This window comes from Hibiscus syriacus, unplaced genomic scaffold (assembly GCF_006381635.1).
Source record: "Hibiscus syriacus cultivar Baekdansim isolate YM2019G1 unplaced genomic scaffold, ASM638163v2 tig00110937_pilon, whole genome shotgun sequence".
Lineage (NCBI taxonomy): Eukaryota > Viridiplantae > Streptophyta > Magnoliopsida > Malvales > Malvaceae > Hibiscus > Hibiscus syriacus.
In genome coordinates this window covers 164831-184718 of record NW_024062922.1, presented here as the reverse complement: position 1 = coordinate 184718, position 19888 = coordinate 164831, and the positions used below count along the sequence as shown (strand labels likewise).

The 19888-nt window shown below is 32.1% G+C and overlaps 2 protein-coding genes and 1 pseudogene across 2 annotated transcripts; 1 reads left to right on the top strand and 2 right to left on the bottom strand.

Annotated features, from left to right (window-relative positions):
• Positions 1–1558: 1558 nt before the first annotated feature.
• LOC120147356 lies at positions 1559–2327 on the bottom strand (annotated as a pseudogene).
• A 2897-nt stretch (positions 2328–5224) lies between these two features.
• Positions 5225–5827, bottom strand: LOC120147306 (pathogenesis-related genes transcriptional activator PTI5-like). The gene has a single exon (XM_039160713.1). It carries the CDS (start codon positions 5825–5827, stop codon positions 5225–5227), a length of 603 nt encoding a protein of 200 aa, XP_039016644.1.
• Positions 5828–9217: 3390 nt separating this feature from the next.
• LOC120147368 (ras-related protein RABA1f-like) lies at positions 9218–9898 on the top strand. The gene has a single exon (XM_039160757.1). The coding sequence runs from the start codon at positions 9245–9247 to the stop codon at positions 9896–9898; it is 654 nt and encodes a 217-aa protein (XP_039016688.1). The 5' UTR covers positions 9218–9244.
• Positions 9899–19888: the final 9990 nt, after the last annotated feature.

The window sequence follows — 19888 nt, the reverse complement described above, 5'->3', positions numbered from 1 at the left end:
CACAATGACGTGGTTTTCACCCCATATATTCATCTTAAATATCTCTTTTTTTCTGCCATTGTATGGATTGATGTAAGTAATAATAATAGTAAGGTAACACGAAGAAACAGTTGTTCATATCCTTTCTTAAGGCTGGGATTCGAAACTTATTTATCGGAATAAAATTTGTTGTTTGGAAATAAATAGGTCACATGTCATTATAGAAATCATAAATATTTTTAAGGTGTTATGCATTAATAACATAAAATTTTAGGTAGATACAATCATAAAATAGATAATTAATCGAATAACATTCAGATTATATGATGGACACGTACCCACCTTGAAATAAGGGTGAATTCACCACTTATCACTGTAATTATAAGCGATTCATCTTTTTTTAGTTTGAGTGGAAAGTCGTGGTTTGTGGTTAGATGATTGTTGGTCGATGTCAAAGTATTATATTTCTATAAGGAGGTAGAAGAGAGATAGGTGAAAGAGAGATAATTCTATAATGGGATTACAAACGGTCAATATTGCCCTATTTTGGAGACTTAAAGAATATGAGAGAGAGAAAATAACCTCAATCTTTTTGGCCATGTCTGGTTGCTTATATACGAACACGGAGTGTTAATGTCAAATTAATGGTCATGATGACTATTTATAGGTTTGCAAGGGTGAATAGACCATACTATTAATAAATCATATGGGTTTACCAATGGTCACATCATGACGTTATAGTTGGGTGAAAGATATGAACCTTCGAGGAATTTTGGAGGTGTAACCTAACGTGGCATGCGAATGAGGTACAACAATTGTCCCCCCCCTTGATCTTGGGAATGTCATAAAATGACATAATCCGAGACTCATGGTAGAATGCACTCCTTATCGAGGTCTACACTGAGGCCTCTTTGCGGAGCATTCATGGCTTTAATCTAAAGTGCATAACGGATGATTCAGTTTTCTATTGCAGAGACTCACTTATAATTTATTTTAAAATTTGACAAAATTATCTCAACCCCTATGTATATGCACAACGAAAAACCCTAGATTCTTTCTATGAGGTGATTGGAGAAAACGACGATATCCTGATACAACACAGAGGAAATGGATAAATTCTTATTGTATTTAATTTTTTTTAATGGTGGATAACTGAAAAAGAAACAAAATATAACATTAAGTATGATTTTGAAAAGATAATAATAATTAGATAATCAAACCAAAAATAAAATAATAGGTGAGTGATTAAATAGATAATTTATCCTTTTTTTAATTATATGTGAACTTCATAATTTTCCAATATATACTATCTTATAATCACCTAAAGTAATAAAAAAATTAAATAATTTTTTACTATTTAATTAACTTTGAGTGCAAAATAAATCGGTTAAAAGTAAAAAAATATTGGTCTATTCACAGATCTAAAACCGAATAATCTTATAAAAATATCTTCCAAAAATCAAGAAATGAAAACTAAGAAATATACATTTAGTAATAATGCATGCAATTCAACTATATTATATATAGTAGTAAGCTTTCCAATGTTTGTATCCCTTTGGGTCTTCCGGTCGGCTGCCAATTTCCACATTCTGTCAAAAAGAAGATAGCAAGCTCTCTAAATAATCACTCCCCAAATCCTGAAACTCAAATACATCACCATAGCCATGCTCAACAACCTCTTCCACAGTTGCCAGTCTCTGTAATTTACACTCTTCAACCATAAAAAACTCACCGTTTTCCTCCCAATCTCTAGACTCACTTTTCGGGTTATTTCCAAGACCGGCACGAGCGGAGCCGTTGCTTCGATAAGTTGCAGTCGGCGAACAATGGTCGAAGTGATCATTTGTGTCGTCAATTCCCATTGCTCCACGAACCATCTCTAATGGGAAGTTGAGAAATGCTTTGGGACCTCTGATTCTTAAAGCGGCTTTATCATATGCCATAGCGGCTTCCTCCGCTGTTTCGAAAGTCCCGAGCCACACTCGAGCTCCTTTCTTCGACGAACCTCTTATCTCTGCCGCGTACTTTCCCCAGGGTCGCCGTCTCACTCCTCGGTAGTGTCTTGTCGTCTTCGTTGCTACCTTCTCTACGCTCATGGAATTCACTTTAATCCCTCGAGTGGTTATATCTTTGCTCATTTCATCGTTACGGAATTGACCTATATCCCCTCATGGAATGATCCCATCAAGAAGACCCTCCCGGGCGTCGGCTCCCATCGATATCCATCCCCTGAGACTTGGTAGGCTCGACGTCGATTTTGTTGCTTCATCTCCACCAATGAAGTTGGCCCAAACATTCTCTAATATTGACTGATCAAATGTTGCATGGCAACAGCTTTCTATAGCCATCTTAGTAATGAGCTAATCCCAAAGTGTCACAAAGGGTTTTGATAATCTAGGAATATATAAAGAATTGAATACGCGTGATTTGAATCTTTATCACATACTCCGTGTCAAGTTCCAGTAAGAAACTTGTCATTGAAGTAACCGACCTACTTAATTCATGGAAAAGAAAAATAATTTGGAATTCAAACAATAAAGAAATGAAGTGGATTTGTGTATTTTAAGGCTTTTATGTTGACTTATGTGGTTGGTCTAATCATTTGAAGGCTTAATTTATGCATAATATTGCAATATACCTACACTTGATATATATATATATATATATCCTGAAATTCTTCCTGCAATTGCTAGCAAAGCACATAAGAAACAGCTGAACCAGGGGGATTGAAAGCTGGCAAGAGACTGAATTCTTTATAATAATCTTAAACTTATGCATTCTGGCGGTTTATCATGTTTTATATATTTCATCAAAGACATAAATTGCCCAGAAAATGAGAGGTTTACCCATTAGATAACTTGTAATTCAAGTTGCCGAAATATCAAGGATAAGGATTATGTAAGTTTGAAGAATATGGTTAGTTTTCTTTGAATATACATGTTATAATCCTAGCTTTTCCTGATTTTAAAAGTCTAGAGGTTTCCGAACATTCCTTCCAATCCCAACTGTCGCTAAAGATGTTTTCTCAGGATATGTGTTTTTACTTGCTGTCTCTGTACACTTCAGCTTTCCGGTGATAAATTGATAGTTATATTATAAACATCCAAATTTCTTGGCATCCAAGTATTGACACATCATCGTTATTAAAATATAAATTTAAGATACCAATTGAATTTAGGTATAATTAGATGTAATTATACAGTTATGACGGTTTAAACAATCATTGTAATATGCAGGGGTGGATGTATATGGTTTTGATGGGTTCAATTGCATACCCATTATTTTGGAAAAATTATTAAATCTGGTTTAGTATATTAAGGGAAATGAAAAAAATAAAGAAATTTGCATACCTATTTTTTTGGAAAATAAAATATTAGAATTTTGAACCCCTATATTTTAGTTTCTAGATCCGCCACCGGTAATATGTAAATCTTATTAAATTAAATATAACGGGATGCTTTCAATTATACTCTTCAATTCTTAGAGGAAGAGCGAAAATTGGTTAATTACTACTTCAAATTAATAATTTAAAATAATTTAAAATTTAAGCTTATTAATAGTGTAATTAAAATTTGTTTTAATGTTTAAATAAATTATACTTAAATATAATTATTAAAATAATAATTATATTTTTTATATCATTATATTACAATGTTAAAACAAGTTCTTGAATTTATTGCGAGAGGAATATAATATAAGGTCACACGCCGCAATGAACCAAAAGAAGAAAACTTCACTAATTTATATGGAAGTCGAAACAACGGAATAGATTAGGATTAACCTGGATAAATTAATATAATTTATCTAAAAATATTTTTAACATGTCAAATTAGTAATACAATAAATATTTAAAAAATATTTAAAAAATATTCTTGTTGATTCATAAGTTTCCCAAGAGACTGTAAGGAAAATTTTCATTTTTTTAGAGAAAGGTCAGTCGATCCTTTAACCTTCGTCCCTATTTTTTGTGTTAAATTGTGTTAATATAATATGTTTAATTATTTATTTCCTAATTTTTTCATGTCGTGTAATCGTATCGTGTCTAGTAGTATTAAGTCTAGCCTAAAATTTAAATATAAATGGGCTGAATTGAATAAATTAAAGTTTATAAAACTTTATTATTTTGAATTTAATAGTAGAGAAGAGGAGGTCATTTTAAAATTACAAGTCTAAGTTTGATTAAGTTGCGAATTTAGTTCATTTTCATTATAATAATTAGCACATGTATTCTGGTTTGTAAAAAAAACTGATAACTATATAATTTGAGATATATATTTTATCAAATTCATCGAAAGCGAATAATCAAAAGACCAAAATTTATAACTAATAAGGATTGGTCTAAGTGGTAAGCAGTTTGATATCGTTTAAATAATGTCTCGAGTTGGAGTCTTTGTATGCAGAAAATACATATTGAGAGACTCGTCCACCAAAGTCAGATGTGCGATGTAAGTCAGTCCGGATCAATCAAGACAAAACTTTAAAATCAAGAGGACAAAAAAAAAATACCAAAATTTGTAGAATGGATCGCACCAACCGTTTGAAATAGATCCTTTGACAAGTAAACCTAGGAGTCGGTAAATTGTCACATGGATCAAAATGGAGCACTCATAAAAGTCTTTTGTTGCAAATGGACCTAAACTAAGGTTGTTCTTTTACGTTTATTAACTTTATTGACTAATCATAAATTCTAGAATCAAAACCAAATTGGTGCACTTGTACGAGGAAATCAAATTGCATTTTTATACATTGTTTTAGTGTCAATTGCAAAAACATTTTCACTTAATTAGAAATTTTGAACCTTAAGATCTATCGGGCAAAACTAAATCCATTCTAAGAATTTAAGATGATTATAAGGTCATATTTGTTTAAAGTTTTTTTTAATCATTGACACATACACCTTACAAACGAAATTACTCGAATTCAGATCTTTTAGAAAACATTCTCATTATTATTGAAGTTATTGATTTAACAAAATTGACGTAAATGTGTTTCTAAATAAATCAACTCCAACATGATTTAAACTTATAATAATTTAAATAAAAATCCGAATAACAATAATAAAAGAACTAAACTCAAAGATAATTGAAACTCAAAGTTGATTTAGACCGAAATTACATGAAAGTTTTAAAACCTGAAATCAATCCATCAAAATCCCTCCCTCCAAAACCAATTTTACTTGCCCAATTTACATGAAAAATAAAATCTGTCGATATCATTAGGGAGGAAAATTGAAAAGGGAAAACTTTCAAGACCTTGTGTTGTTCAAGTTATCTGATTCTGAGCCTTTATTATGGGACTCCCCTTTTGTGCTGCTCTCTGACTCTGATTTCGATGTCCCAAATGAAATCATGCTGGAGCTACTTCCTGAATCAAGGGTTGCTCTCTCCATGCTTTTGGAGCTTAAATTTGGTCTTATTCGTTGAACCGACGCCGCCGCCGCCATGATTTCAGCCGGAAAATTGAGTAAAGCCTTGGAACCACGCATCCTAAAAGCCGCCCTGTCGTAAGCCAGAGCAGCTTCTTCAGCTGTTTCGAATGTCCCGAGCCAAACCCGAACCCCTTGTCGAGTCGAGTCACGGATCTCGGCCGCAAATTTTCCCCAGGGACGACGCCTGACGCCTCTGTAATGCTTCTTCCCGATGGTCCTGGCTGGTTGGAGCGCGGCGGTTTGGTTTCTCGGGGGTAATTGCAACTGGTGACGGTAGTTATTGGTTTGCAGGGCATGATGATGAGCGTTGTTGGCTTCGTTCAAGACGTGGAAGATGAACATGTCCTGAGAGTCATTCTCGTTCAATGGAAGATGATGATCGGTGTTCTGGACCTTTTCTTGCTCTCTATTGGATGCCATGTTGATTTGCAGGGCATTCAAGTTTGTACCAAGTGGCTCTGGACTTGTATTTTAAGGAAGACGAATAGTGGATTCGTGGTGGCATGTGGGGTGGTGTTTTTCTCTGGGGAATTTTATTACCACTTTGTATTTGCTAACCAAATATATTTATACATCTACAATGAACCACGCACTAATATTTGATTATTATTATTTTTTAAAAATACAAAATAGTAAAACTTATTTAATTCTTAACTAAAATCTTTTAATATATGGATAAATCTATACGTTAAAGCATATTAATGTATTTAAGAAGTCATAAATGGAGCAGAGATATTTGATCAGTTAGTCGAGCTATTCATCTTTGTTCTTTCATATTCTTTTAGGTCATGGGATTTAGACCTACTAAGAGCATTCCACTTCTTAAAATCTAGTCCGAAAGTTCAAATTTTTTAAGTTTGAGATTTAATTGAAAATATTTCAAATTTTAATGGGTTTAATTAAATTAAATAGGAAGTTCATAGGATTAAATTGAAATAAATTAAATATAGTGGTGAGCTTGAAAGGAATTGATGAAAAATTGAGAACTAAATTGAAGGCTAGTTAAAGTGAGATGTCTGTTTTGAGAAGTCTTAAAAGTTTAAATACCTTTGTATAATTTGACAATATATATATGATGCATATGTAATTGTTCAAATATGATATTTTAAAGGAAAACAATGTTTTTTTATTTATGAAATCACTTAATAAATTATATTAAAAAATAATTAGATAAGAAAAAGAATATGAGAAAAATAAAATATCATATAAGTAATTTATTGAAAAAGAAAGGTAGTGAGGGGGTATTGAAAGTCTGAAAATTGTGAGGGACCGAGTGACATATGGTCTTGTTTGGAAAATAGGTTTAGTCTTAATTGGATAATTTTCATTCAATTATGACGAAAATAGCAAAATTGGGTTTGATGTCAATTTTGAACACATCATTTTGTTGAGTGTATCATATACAGATTATAGTTTCGATTGCGTACGAGACCTTCAATGGACATATTTTAAGGAGGGTGTTATGAATATTTATTATTTATAAATGTTTATTATAATTAAATTTTATATATTATATATGACTTTGATATATTTTATTTAGGATTTTTATGTCTATTAAGAAATCGAAGTGTTCAAATTTGAATTTTTATAGTAAAAAGAAATAAAAGTTGTAAATCCAATGACGCAAAGAGTTTGGCATCCATAGGAATATTTGAGGTCATCATGCTCGTCATATTTATTACCATAATACGACAGTTGTCTCGAAAATCAATCTCTACCTTTGACTTTTCAACATTTGAGATGTTTCTGTCAAAAATTACAACTCTATCCATACATAAATTAAAAAGAATCCATGAAACAATCCGCCACTATTTTCTTATTATCAATTAAGTCTGTTTATAAACTCAAAATATTATTATCTTTAATAAATATTATATATAACACTTGATGACGTTTAGGGGTGTAAATGAATAGAATGTTTGGTGAACTGTTCGTGAATCGTTCGTTTACGTTCGTTTGAGAAGTTAAATAAACGAGTATGAATAAAAAGTTTTATGTTTACTTAATAAACGAACAAACACTAACAGAGGTACATTTGATTCGTTTATGTTCATGAACAAACTCATTCATGAGCTCGTTTAATGACTCATTCATTTATGTTCATGAGCAAGCTCGTTTACCCGGTTCTCAATTTCCTTTTTTCATTTTAAATATTGGTGATTGTAGAGATTAAATTAAAATTTAAATTGTAAATTTTAAGAAGTTTAAGCATTAGTGACATAATTTTATCATTTTTCTTTAGCTTGCAAATGAAAGAATAAAAACAAAAATCAAATATATAAACTAACACTAAACGAACACTAAACAAATATGTCTGTGAACGTTAAATGAACACGCTCCTGAACATATAAACAAATATGTTCGCGAATATTAAACGAAAATGTTCACGAACAATAAATAAACAAACATGAACACCTTTAAAAATAAATAAACGAACATGATATTAAAAATATAAATGAACACGAATGAAACACAAACATTTTAAAATAACAAACGAACATGAACATAATCTAAACTCGATTCATTTACACCCGTACTGACATTCATAGCTTTGGTGGAGCTTATAGGTTTGATACTTTAATGAAGTAGGTATAATGGGGTGTTAGCTATTGAGAGGATAGAATGATTTATGTAGTTATGTCAGCTATGCATTCGGTTATATCAGTCTAACTATTGAGAGGATAGAATGGAACAGTTTCGAACTGTACTGTTAAGGTTGGTAGAACCGAATGCATAATTGTTCTGTTCTATCCTCTCAATAGCTAACATGAGGGTTAGGTGACAAAGCGAAAATTGTATTAATGAAACTGTTTTTTTAGGTTATTACTAAGTTAATGTACACCACATTTGTTAAAGATAACAATTTTTTTTTCACGAATCAAATTTCTTTAATAATTAAAGAGATAATTGCGTTTTTTAGAGTTTTCAAGTTTAATCAATAAAAAATAATATTTGAGCATCCATTATTAAATGATTAAGAGTATTTAAAACATATACTAATACTTATAATCACTCATTAATAAAAAAAAATCAAGTTTTTTTAATCACTTAAGTATTAATCGGTTAGTGATCATGATGTAAATTTTACTCGGAGAACGAAATCTCTTTTATATTTTTCAAAAATATTGATGCCGACCAAAGAGAAGGCCTCACAAGAGAAGAACGTGCAGTTTCCTTAGAACTATAATGCTGTAATACATTACTGAACTTCTCATAGGTGTCTTTTCAAGTGGAAGAGATTCTTTGGAACTTTCTTAGTTAACTGCAATACTTTAATAACAGTGAATAAAATTCGACTTAATTCAAACAAAATTTAAATTATAAAATAAAATTTGAGTAGTTTAAATTTTTTTAGTAATTAATAGATTAATTTTTAAGTTCGAGTTAAGTCCTTCAACTTTTTACGTTATATGTATATTAAAATAAGAAAACATAAAGAAATATATATATGTATATTATATATATTTATAAAAAATATTTAAATTAAAATCAATCAATATCATAACACCCTAGTTTGTTGAATAAAACAAATCGGTTAAAAATTTTAAAGGTTTAACAACACAAAGTAACCATTTTTACCCTTCAAAATCACGTGAAAAGTGACAACTCTTACTAAGATTAGTCATTTGCGTCGAGCGTTCAGACCTGTCTAAAACCCAGAATCCCAAAAACAAAAAATTGCCAACTTTAACAAGTAACTTACCCGATAACAATAAAAACAAAGGGTATTCCTTGTTTTTAATATTTCCACTTTAAATATTTTGTTCTCAATTGAAGACAACATCGGACGACAAAACAGAGGGAAGAAGGAAAGAAAGAGACAGAAAAAAGAGAGAAATGGGATATTGCAGAGGTGATGAAGACTATGATTACTTGTTTAAGCTTGTCTTGATCGGTGACTCTGGTGTTGGGAAATCCAACCTTCTGACAAGATTTACAAAAAACGAGTTCAGCCTTGAATCTAGGTCTACTATTGGGGTTGAATTTGCAACTCGTAATGTTCATGTCAATGGCAAGGTTGTTAAAGCTCAGGTTTGGGACACCGCTGGACAAGAAAGGTATCGTGCGATAACCAGTGCATATTACCGTGGTGCTCTCGGTGCTTTAGTAGTCTACGACGTAACCCGTAACATTAGCTTCAAAAGTGTACAAAGGTGGCTGAAGGAACTCAGAGATCACATCGATGCCAACGTCGTGATTATGCTGGTCGGAAACAAGTCGGACTTGCGTCACTTGCGAGCAGTTTCGACCGAAGAGGGCAAAGCGTTTGCCGAAAATGAGAAAGTCTGTTTCCTGGAAACATCTGCACTCGAGTCTCTCAATGTTGAGAATGCATTCGCTGAAGTGCTGACCCAGGTTTATAATGTTGTAAAGAAGAAAGCTCTTGAAGTTCGACGAAACCTGGCGGTTTTGCCGAATGGCAAGACGATTGATGTCGGATCAAAAGACGAAGTGTCCGCCATAAAGAAAACCGGATGTTGCTCGACTTAAGAGTGCGATTTGAACTTTGTATGCATTTTGGCAATATCAACTGCAGCACGAGAAAAGCAAACAAACTAGTCTACTATTGCTTGATCTCTAGGACTTAAAATTAATGGTTTTTATGTTGTTTTTCCTTTGTTAATTTAAACCTGTTTTAACTGTAAATATTCGATCAAATCGAGTAAAAATATTAAACTATTCAAATTAACAAGTCATATTTTATTAATCAAACTTTAATTAAAATTTGTTTGAGTTAAATAGAATTATTTGAGTTCCTATAAAAAAACTTGTAATTATTTATAATATTGTGATACAGATTGATTCTAATTTATCGACATTCTCTTACCATATAAAATATAAATATATATATTTATTCATATTATAATATTATTTAATAAATCAAATACAATCTAAAATTATAAACTATATTATAATATTATTTCTAAAAGAATATATTTTGAAGATAAAGTATTGGTGGGAACATAAAAGAATTAAGCAATTGATGGGGAAAAATTTATAAAAAATTATGGTCAAAAGAGAAAATTGAATAAAATATAAAATAAAAGGACTAAATTAAAAAAAATAGTAAATTTATATTCAAAAATAAAAATTAAAGTTACATAGGTATTCTATAAATAAAGGAGCATGTGGTTCAAATTTTATCAAAAATAAATTTAATATGAAAGATAAATTGAAGAAATAAAAAAATCATATAAAATTAAAGATCTAAATTGAAAAAATAAAAAAAATAATAAAAAGAGAAATTGAATATACATAAGTATTCTACCATGGTTTAAGAGCATGTGGTTCAAATTTGATTAAGAAAGTTATAAAATGAAGAAGGAGTTAGAGGAATAAGAAAATTAAGGATCAAATCGCAAAATTATTAAAATACTTTATTTTTGGTTGACTCAAAATTTTCAAATTCAAACTCAAAAATCGAATCGATACTTAAAGTATACTTAAAGTTTACTCAAATAGCTAGAAATTAAAAAAAATGATTTTTTAATCAAATTTTACTAGCCTCTACCTTGCTTAATAGTATAAATGATCAGCTAAACTTCCTTGGTTTTGCATCCAAGTCAAAACTTTGGATGATCATTGTAAAGAAAACACAACATAGAGCATCAATGAACAACTGGGTTAAAAAAAACACATAAAGACACCATTTAAATCATTAATATCCGGTCACACCTAGAACAAAACTGAAGCAAGAACTATAATGCCTGTATACACCACAATCTCTTCCAATTTCAGTTGATGTTCTCGATCAACATGGCCTCTCAAAAACAATAACTTCATTCTGGATCAACACCGGTAAAGCCAAACATACCCACTGTCTAGAAAGAAACAAGTTGGCAAATTTCAGAAGAATGACCAATTATAGTTAGGACAAAGACAGCAGTAAACTCAACATGTTTTGCAGTACCCCTCAAAGTTCTTCTCTTGACCAATTGTTCTACAACCCAAAATTAGGTGGATTATAACCCAATAGGAAAACACCAAGTAGAATAATTTAAGCATATGGTACTAGCAGAAAGACTGGAAACTAATTTTTTTTTTCTTTTCAAAAGCTTGTGAATTAGAGCATGCATCCCTGCAATATGAAAACTATGAATTGCAAATATGGGAACAATTGAAATTATATTTAAAGCTCAAAAAAATTCAAGCGGTGCGATTATGAAATAAAATACCCAAATAAGATCTTACCAGGAGAGGGATGAAGGTTGGGAGATCACTTTGGGTGATTTTTGTTAGGGTGGCAGTTGAAAGAGGGAAGGGGATTAGAGCCTTTGATGACCCAACCGAGGGCAAAGAAAGAAAGCCCAGCAAGAATGGCAGTGCCCTAGGCGTGGGAGTACCATCGACTGTACTGCCTGATGGCATACCTCCATTGATCACGTAGTGTTGAAGGGTCGGGGGTTTGATAGGTCGGGTGGGTTCGCGTAACGAAGCTTTTGATGGCCGGAGAAATCAGAGGCGATGTTGTTTACGATTTTCGGGATTGATTTAGAAGGAGGTGGGTTCCGATGGATTCCAGCTTCGGGTTTTCAGACATTTTCACTGCCTTAGGAAAACAAGTTATTTTCATTAAAAAAAATTATACATATATCATTTAATTAAAATATAGATAAATTATATAAATAATTATTGAACTTTTAAGATATTTGCATTTTAATTATTAAACTTTATAATCATTAAACTTTTAATTTGTTTTTATTATAATTATTGTTGTCAACTGTTATTGATAAAAATTGACGTGTCACGTTAAAATCTTTTTCTCTAAGGGTGTGTTTGGTTCACGGAATGTAAGATTATCAGTGGGAATAAAAGATTACCAGGGAATAGGATTACTGAGAATGTTGTATTTTGTGTTTGGTTGGTTTAGCAGTAATGTAAGATTACCGTGTTTGGTTAAAGGAATAAAAGATTATTAGAATGTATATTTGACCAAATTGTCCTTATTATATATTTGTATAATATTACAAATTGTAAAATATTTATATATTTTCTTTAAAAAATTAAATTCATAATATTTTTATATTTTTTTTATAAAATTAAAAATATAAAAAAAGGTTTAATGAAATGGTAAATTTTTTAACCCTTGAACTTCATATAAAATTTTAATTATAGATTTTTTTTTGTAAATCTAAAATAATTTAAGGATAAATTTATAATTTAACCTTCGTAGAATTTTTATTATTTAATGACAGAATAAGAATATTTTTGAAAAAAAATAAAAATTTAAGGGCATTTTAGTCCAAAACCCGGTAATGTTACAATACCTAAGGGAAGGGAGTTAATGACATTCCCGATAATATACCCCAAAAAATCTACTATTGGTAATAAAACATTACCGAGAATGAGATTCCCGGCCAACCAAACATGGGAATGTGGGATTCCCATCCCATGGGAATCCCACAATCCTTAAACCAAACACCACCTAAAAGAAAATCATAAACTTTTCTTTTAAACTGAATGTTGCCTCATTCTATCATCATTGAAAAATCTTTTAATTTTAATTCTTAAACCGAATATATATATATATATATATATGTATATGTGTGTGTGTGTGTAGACCCTAGATTTTGTTCTCATCCCAGTATTACACCAAGTTGCCCCAGAGCACATGTTTACTACCATTGCCAACTCACAAAGATAAAGATGCATGTGAAATCTAATCCAAATTATGATCACATCACAAGTTGTATTATTTTATTGAGAAGTTATGTAAAATACGGGTTATAAAACCCGAATGAAAATGTAAGAAGGAGAGGTGGGGAAATAGAAACGAAGAGAAACAATTATAAGGGGATTACTCTCGTTTTTCAGAAGTGGATAGCAATAAAATACATATTTTTTTCCAGCAATCCTAAGGTAGTTTAGTTTATATTTCAGTTTTCTTTAATTTATTTGTTCAATTCGAATGCAATTAATAATAAGAATTTTAGTTTGTAATTTTGTTCGTAGTTAATATAAAATCCATGAGTTTAAAAAATAATAATTAAAATAGAGATAGAAAGTTAAGTTACCTTGCTGCAGTACGTCGGAGTAGGGATATTGTCGTCATCGGATCTAGAGTTAAGTGGTCGGTGTGGATCTCGATTTCACTGGAATTTGGGTTGCCATGGTTGCTCTGTGAAGGAAAAGAAAGCAACAAGACTAGAAATGAAAAAACTAATCTGGTTCACGTGTAGAAGGAAGAAAGGAAAAGATATTAAGCTTTAAAACATTTTGATTAAATCACTTGTCAGGCCACTAGATTTTAGGAGTTTTATATTTTGTTCATATATATTAATGATTAAATCACGCATAAGGACCTCATGTTTAGTGTGTTTTATTCTTTGGTCCTAACAGGGTAAAATCACTTTTAAGCTCCCTTATTTTAATGCCTTTTGCACTCTGGTCATATATTTTGTTATGTGTTTCGAAAATGAATATTGAATTTAATAATCTTCGAATTTAGCCACTTTTATTTTAATTTTTTTTTATTCGGATCCTTGTTTATTTTTTATTTAGCTATTATTTTATGTTTCATTACATTTTTTATTACAATTTAGGCTCATGTATTTATTTTAAATTGATTGTTGAGGATCTTATTTGTTCATATTTATTTATTAGGTCCTTTTACTTTAATCCTTTAATTTTATGTTTGTGCTATTTTAGTACTTTATTTTTTTTGCTATTTAATCTATTAAGTTTCTGTTTTTCTCTTGCAGCTCATTCCTATAATTAATTCGATCCGTGAATTTTAATTATTTCTAATTATTTTTATTTTTTTATATAAATTCTCTTTCACTCCCTTTTATTTATTTATTTACCTATTTTATATTTTATCTTTTAATACTAACTCTTTGTCTTTGTTGGTTTTATTTTTTTTACTTTATTTATGATTTTTTAGGGATAATTTTAATTGATCAAAAAGGTAAATAATTATGATCGAAATTTTAAATTTTAATTTTAATTTTAATTTTTGCAATTAAGACAACCGATAAATTAAATGGTACCGAAAGGGTAGTTCAAGGGTGCTAATCCTTCCTTGACTGTAACCAACTCTCGAGCCCGACATATTTCTGGCAAAACGCAGATAAGGTAAGATGGTATCCGATCAACCTAAATATCTTTTTAAATGATCGGTGGCAACTCCTAATATTTTATTTCAAGTCGAAGCCAAATTTCGGGCCCACCTGAAAGGCGATCGCGACAGCTTGGCGACTCCGCTGGGGGACAAGTAAGTGAGTCAGGCCAGAATTAATTTTCGGTTATTTTTTTATGCGAAAATAGTAAATTTAAATTTATTTATTCGATTTCAATTATTTACCTTTGATTATTTTTCAAATAAATAGTTGTACTAACATTCTTTCAATGATTTCAGATTTTTGAAAAGTTTTTATCTTTGGCTCTATACCTGAGCTCTGACCCTTTTAAGTAGGGGTGAAAGCGACGCCTTCGTAAGAATTTATTCTCCGCACAGGCCTAGCAAGTAACATTCGGGATTCATATATCTTATGTCTTCGTGTGAATTTATTCACCGCACAGACATAAGGGAATGTATCATCTCGAGTTTAACTTAGTCCACACAAGCTTGTAATGGGCTTAGGACTAAAAGTCTGGAAAGCCCAAGGGGGCACCGACAAGGAGAACTCGGGTACCGTTTTTTAGAACCTAAACCGGGAGACTACAGAAAATTATAGTCACCGCAAAACCTCATTTCAAACCCTAGGCTATTTTGAGTTCATTTCCTGCCTTATTTTATGTTCAAAGCATGTGAACTAGAAATTTATGCGGTTAGGACTTGTTCAAAATCAACTTGCGAGATAGAGATCATGTCCGAGTAGGAATATTAAGCATGTGGGGTAGATATCATGTGGGGTAGGACTTTTTATTTTCATTATTATTTTTTTATTATCCTTATCTCTATTTTTTTTCTCATTTCATTTTCCTTTTTTTTTTATTATTCTATTTTATTTTTTATCATTTACATCATTTAAAAGAGGTGTTGATCCACAAAAACGTGTTCGTTAAACGTAAATAATTTGCATTAATAGATAAAGGGGTTGTAATACAAGAGATGAAAATACATGGGACAGTCTACAAGGCGACTATGTGTCACATTCGATCCAGAAGACGTTGTGCCCACAATTGAAGAGTATATCACTCTGCTGCATTATAAAGGACTCAGAATGAACCGAGTCTACATCAATCACAATGAAAGTCTATATTTGAAGAACTGACTGGCAGAGTTTGTAGGGGCAAGATGAAGGTTACTGATCTTGGGAGTCCCTTCAAAGATAACAGTGGCAAAATGATAGCTGAAATTGGAGACCATTGCTAACGAATTCAAGAAATAGACAAATGAACTTCATATAGTTCCTATCAATTGAGGGCTCCAATGACATATTCGTTGGGAACAGGTTCAACAAAAGATAAATGCCAGAGATGCAGTCATTTGAGACTTCTTAGACCAGTAAAAAGTAACTCAACATTTGCACAGTTCATCCAGAGAATCCGGAGAGGATAACATTTGCACGGTTTATCCAGAGAAGCCAGAGCGGTTTGACAGGTTATTCAACCGGTGACATACGAAGGCAGAAGACTAGTCAACATGTCAGAAGCTGTCAAAATATTTTTGTCTCTTAAAAGATAAAACACTTTGTCCCTAATAAGGATTATTTATAATAACAAGCATGTTTACGGATCAATGCCTCGAGCATGTCATGCATTTTTGCATCTACATTTCATTTTTAAGCATTTTCATAAACATAAATTTCTTCATGGAGGATTCGATACAGTGTTCTTAATCACGTGACACTACATGGAAGAAAGATTTTATCAATTAAAACTGAAATCAATACAGTGGAAGCTTGATCAGCTGATTGTATGGCCAAGCCTGCCAAGATGATCTGAGAAAAGAGTCCCCATATCCCGAGGATTACGATATTGATATCGTGCACATTTATCACATAGGGAGCTCCAGACATTCCTCTGAGAACAGCAAGGCACTGAAACGCAAGATCCAAAACCTGATGGATTCAGGGGTATGGATAATCGAAGAAAGAGACATTGCATCTACCATTTGCACTAAGAGCATTGTTTTTGTTTGAACACGTTTTCGATCTTTCATATTTGTTTAATCTTCTAAAAGACTGAATTTATGCTACCTTCTAAGGTGAAATAATTGAGCAAATTTTAATCTTTAGTTCTTCGAATATTAAATGAATTGAGGATTCTTTTAATTCTTCAAGAATTATAGATTTTTGACATGTGACAAGATCAGACCTTTCTTATCATGTTAAAAAAAAACAAAAAAAATCCATTGATTTTTCACCCAAAATACTCCATGGAGAGTCATACCGATACCTTTGAGTCAATAAAGTCATACCATTGTCTTCTTAGACACAAAACCAACATTTTTTTACCAATAAAATCTAAGGTATTGAGTTGTTCACTTGAACATGAACCTTCATACCAGAATAAACAATGTGGGGCATCTCGAAGCAATCTTATGAGGACGAGCCTGAGCGATTGATGCATGCCGGGAGCAAGAAGCAGAAAAGAGAATTACTTCGAAATAATTCTATCATGCATTAATTACATTGTTTTCATGTGAATAAAACTTAATCCTGAAAATCTATCCCCTAGAGATACCTCTTCTGCGAAGACTTTTGTGTATGAGATGATGAACGACTTTGTTTCATTTATCCATATATGTATATATTTATCCCTTGTTGTCCCATTTTGAGCCTATAGTATTTTTTTCTTCTGATTCAACCCTAACCAAGGATCACCCTCCACATTGGGGGGCAAGGTGGAAGAAATATGCTCGCATGAGTGAAGACATCAGATCAGAGGATATACCGAAAGGTGAACCAAATGCCAAGTGCAAAGAGGAAATAAACAAGAATAAAAAAGAAAAGAAGCAAATAAACAAAGAAAAAGGGTTAAGAATCACATGTAAAGATTCTCGAGTCAAATGAAGCATCAAGCTTCAAATTATGAGATTGATCAATCACAATTATTCCTAAATCACTTCACTCGAAGATCATATAACATCAAGAGAGACACACATACGAGCAAGTTCAAATTGAGCAATACATGATTGACTACATCAGAATGAATTGATTCTTGGTTCAATACCTTGAAACACTTGTTTGGGCCTATTTATCATTTTTCTTTCATAACCATGAACCATGGCCTACATTACGTGCCTTGAAAGTCCTTTCTAATCATACATGAATTTCTGAACAGAAGATAATATCTTCAGATTTTATCCCGTCCATCATGATTAATCTTTATTTGCGAAAAGTTTTCTAAAATCTTTAATGCATGATAGAGAAAAAATAACAAATAGGGGTTCAAGAAGTAAATTCTGAATGACGTCTTGAAATCAAATGAGGATTCGAGTTGAAAACCTGAAAAGGTGGCTTGAATGTAAAAATTGTGCAGCTGAGGCAATCGCACAAATTCCTTGATAAGGCATTGCACAATACATGACCATAAGAGCAGGGAGCCGACGAACACATCCAATAGAGGAGAATACAAGCTACCCCATCATATCAATGAACATAAAAGAAATAAGAAGGCCAAATCATTGACCAAACACAATAACCTGAGACTTTTTTATCATTTCCTTACCCTCAAATATAGCTTTGATCTTAACACTTGTCAAATATCTATAATTTATTGAAGGATTAATAATGTAATTAATTCTTTGATGTCCAATGAACTCTAGTTTTATGATTTGTCTAAATTGTGAAACCTAGAAAGGGGCAATATTTTCAAAACTTTTGATTAAACATTTTTCAAAACTCTTCTAATACATTTTCAGAACTTTTGAAAATAAAAGAAGAAGAAAAACACTTTTCAAACAAGACATTCTCTCTAGAATGGATCTTGGTATTTGACATGTGGCTCTTAGACACAAAGCTCATGTTTAGAATAAGTGCTGAAGCAATCAATAAGGAACAACGGGGTATCTTTAAAGATTCAACAGTAAATGTTAGGGCATATTTGGAGATTCAACATTGAATATTGTGGCATATTTGGGGATTCAATATCCTGATGCAAAAGATCATATCTTCTGAAGGCATTTCCTCCACATGTAGGAACAAGCAGACAAAGCACGAGAAGATAAAACTAATTCATGTTGCATGCATCTTAGACATACTTAAGATCATCACATTCATCATTTTTTATATACATATTTTTTGCAGCTTTTAGAGTCAAGTTTCACCTTAAAGAAGAAAGATACTCGATTCAAAAGCACATTCAGAAATTGATGGTGGATGCTCGACTTCACAGCGAATGAGCGTCTGTCAACAAACAACTTTACAATTTCATTCAGAGTCAATTTCAACTTCACAGCGAAGGATATTGTACTCAACAAACAATTTTCCAGTTTCATTCAGAGTCAATTTCAACTTCACAGCGAAGGATATTGAACTCACAATTTGCTCGAGAGAAGATTTCAACTTCACGACGAATGATATCTAACTCGAAGTCAAACTTCACAACGAAGGGGTCATCCACGATTTCAACTCCACGACGGAGGATATCGTACCAACATATCCACGATTTCAACTCCACAACGGAGGATATCGTGCCCATACATTCACGGTTTCAACTTCACAACAAAGGGAATCGTATATACACAAGCAACATCCATCTCTAGATTGAATTTCAATTTCACGACGAATGATATCCAACTCAAAAAAGGAGTGTATGCCAATAAACTTTCTATTTTCAGAGCCAATTTCAACTTCACGGCGAAGGATATTGGACTCGAAACAACATAAGTTTGGATTTCAACTTCACGACGAAAGGGCCATCCACGATTTTAACTCCACGACAAAGGATATCGTACCAACGGATCCACGATTTCAACTCCACGACGGAAGGATATCGTGCCCACACATCCATGATTTCAACTTCACGACGAAGGATATCGTCTCCACCAGCAGCAATGCAACCCTTAGATTTCAACTTCACGACGAAAGATATCCAATTCGAGGCTCAACTTCACAACGAAGGGGTCATTCACGATTTTAACTTCACGACGAAGGATATCGTGCTCATTTGCAGCATAACTTAAGGCTAGAAGGGTTATCTGTCAACAAAAGACCTTTTGAGTTCGATTACACTCAGCTTAAAGACATCTTTTGCAGCATAACTCAAGGCTAGAAGGGTTATCTACTAACATCAATACTTTCGAGTTCGATTTCATTCATCTCAGAGGCATATCAACCGCATGGTAGCAACGAGGAACTACCTTCTGGAAGAATTTTCAAGCCGAGGTATTTAATCGATAAGAAGACCAAGGCCCAATTCCATGCTCAGTCTGAAGCCCAATTACAGTTACTCCCCAATAAATGTATCAAGTCTCAAAACAAAAAAAAATCGGACAAAAATTGGTTGTCTTTTTAATCTTTACCCTATTGTCGTTACATTATAATGTGCAAAGAGGGGCAGCTGTAGACCCTAGATTTTGTCCTCATCCCA

What these genes read in the sequence shown, in the direction of transcription:
- LOC120147306 (XM_039160713.1), bottom strand. Translation starts at nt 5,827, where the DNA reads ATGGCATCCAATAGAGAGCAAGAAAAGGTCCAGAACACCGATCATCAT.
- LOC120147368 (XM_039160757.1), top strand. Translation starts at nt 9,245, where the DNA reads ATGGGATATTGCAGAGGTGATGAAGACTATGATTACTTGTTTAAGCTT.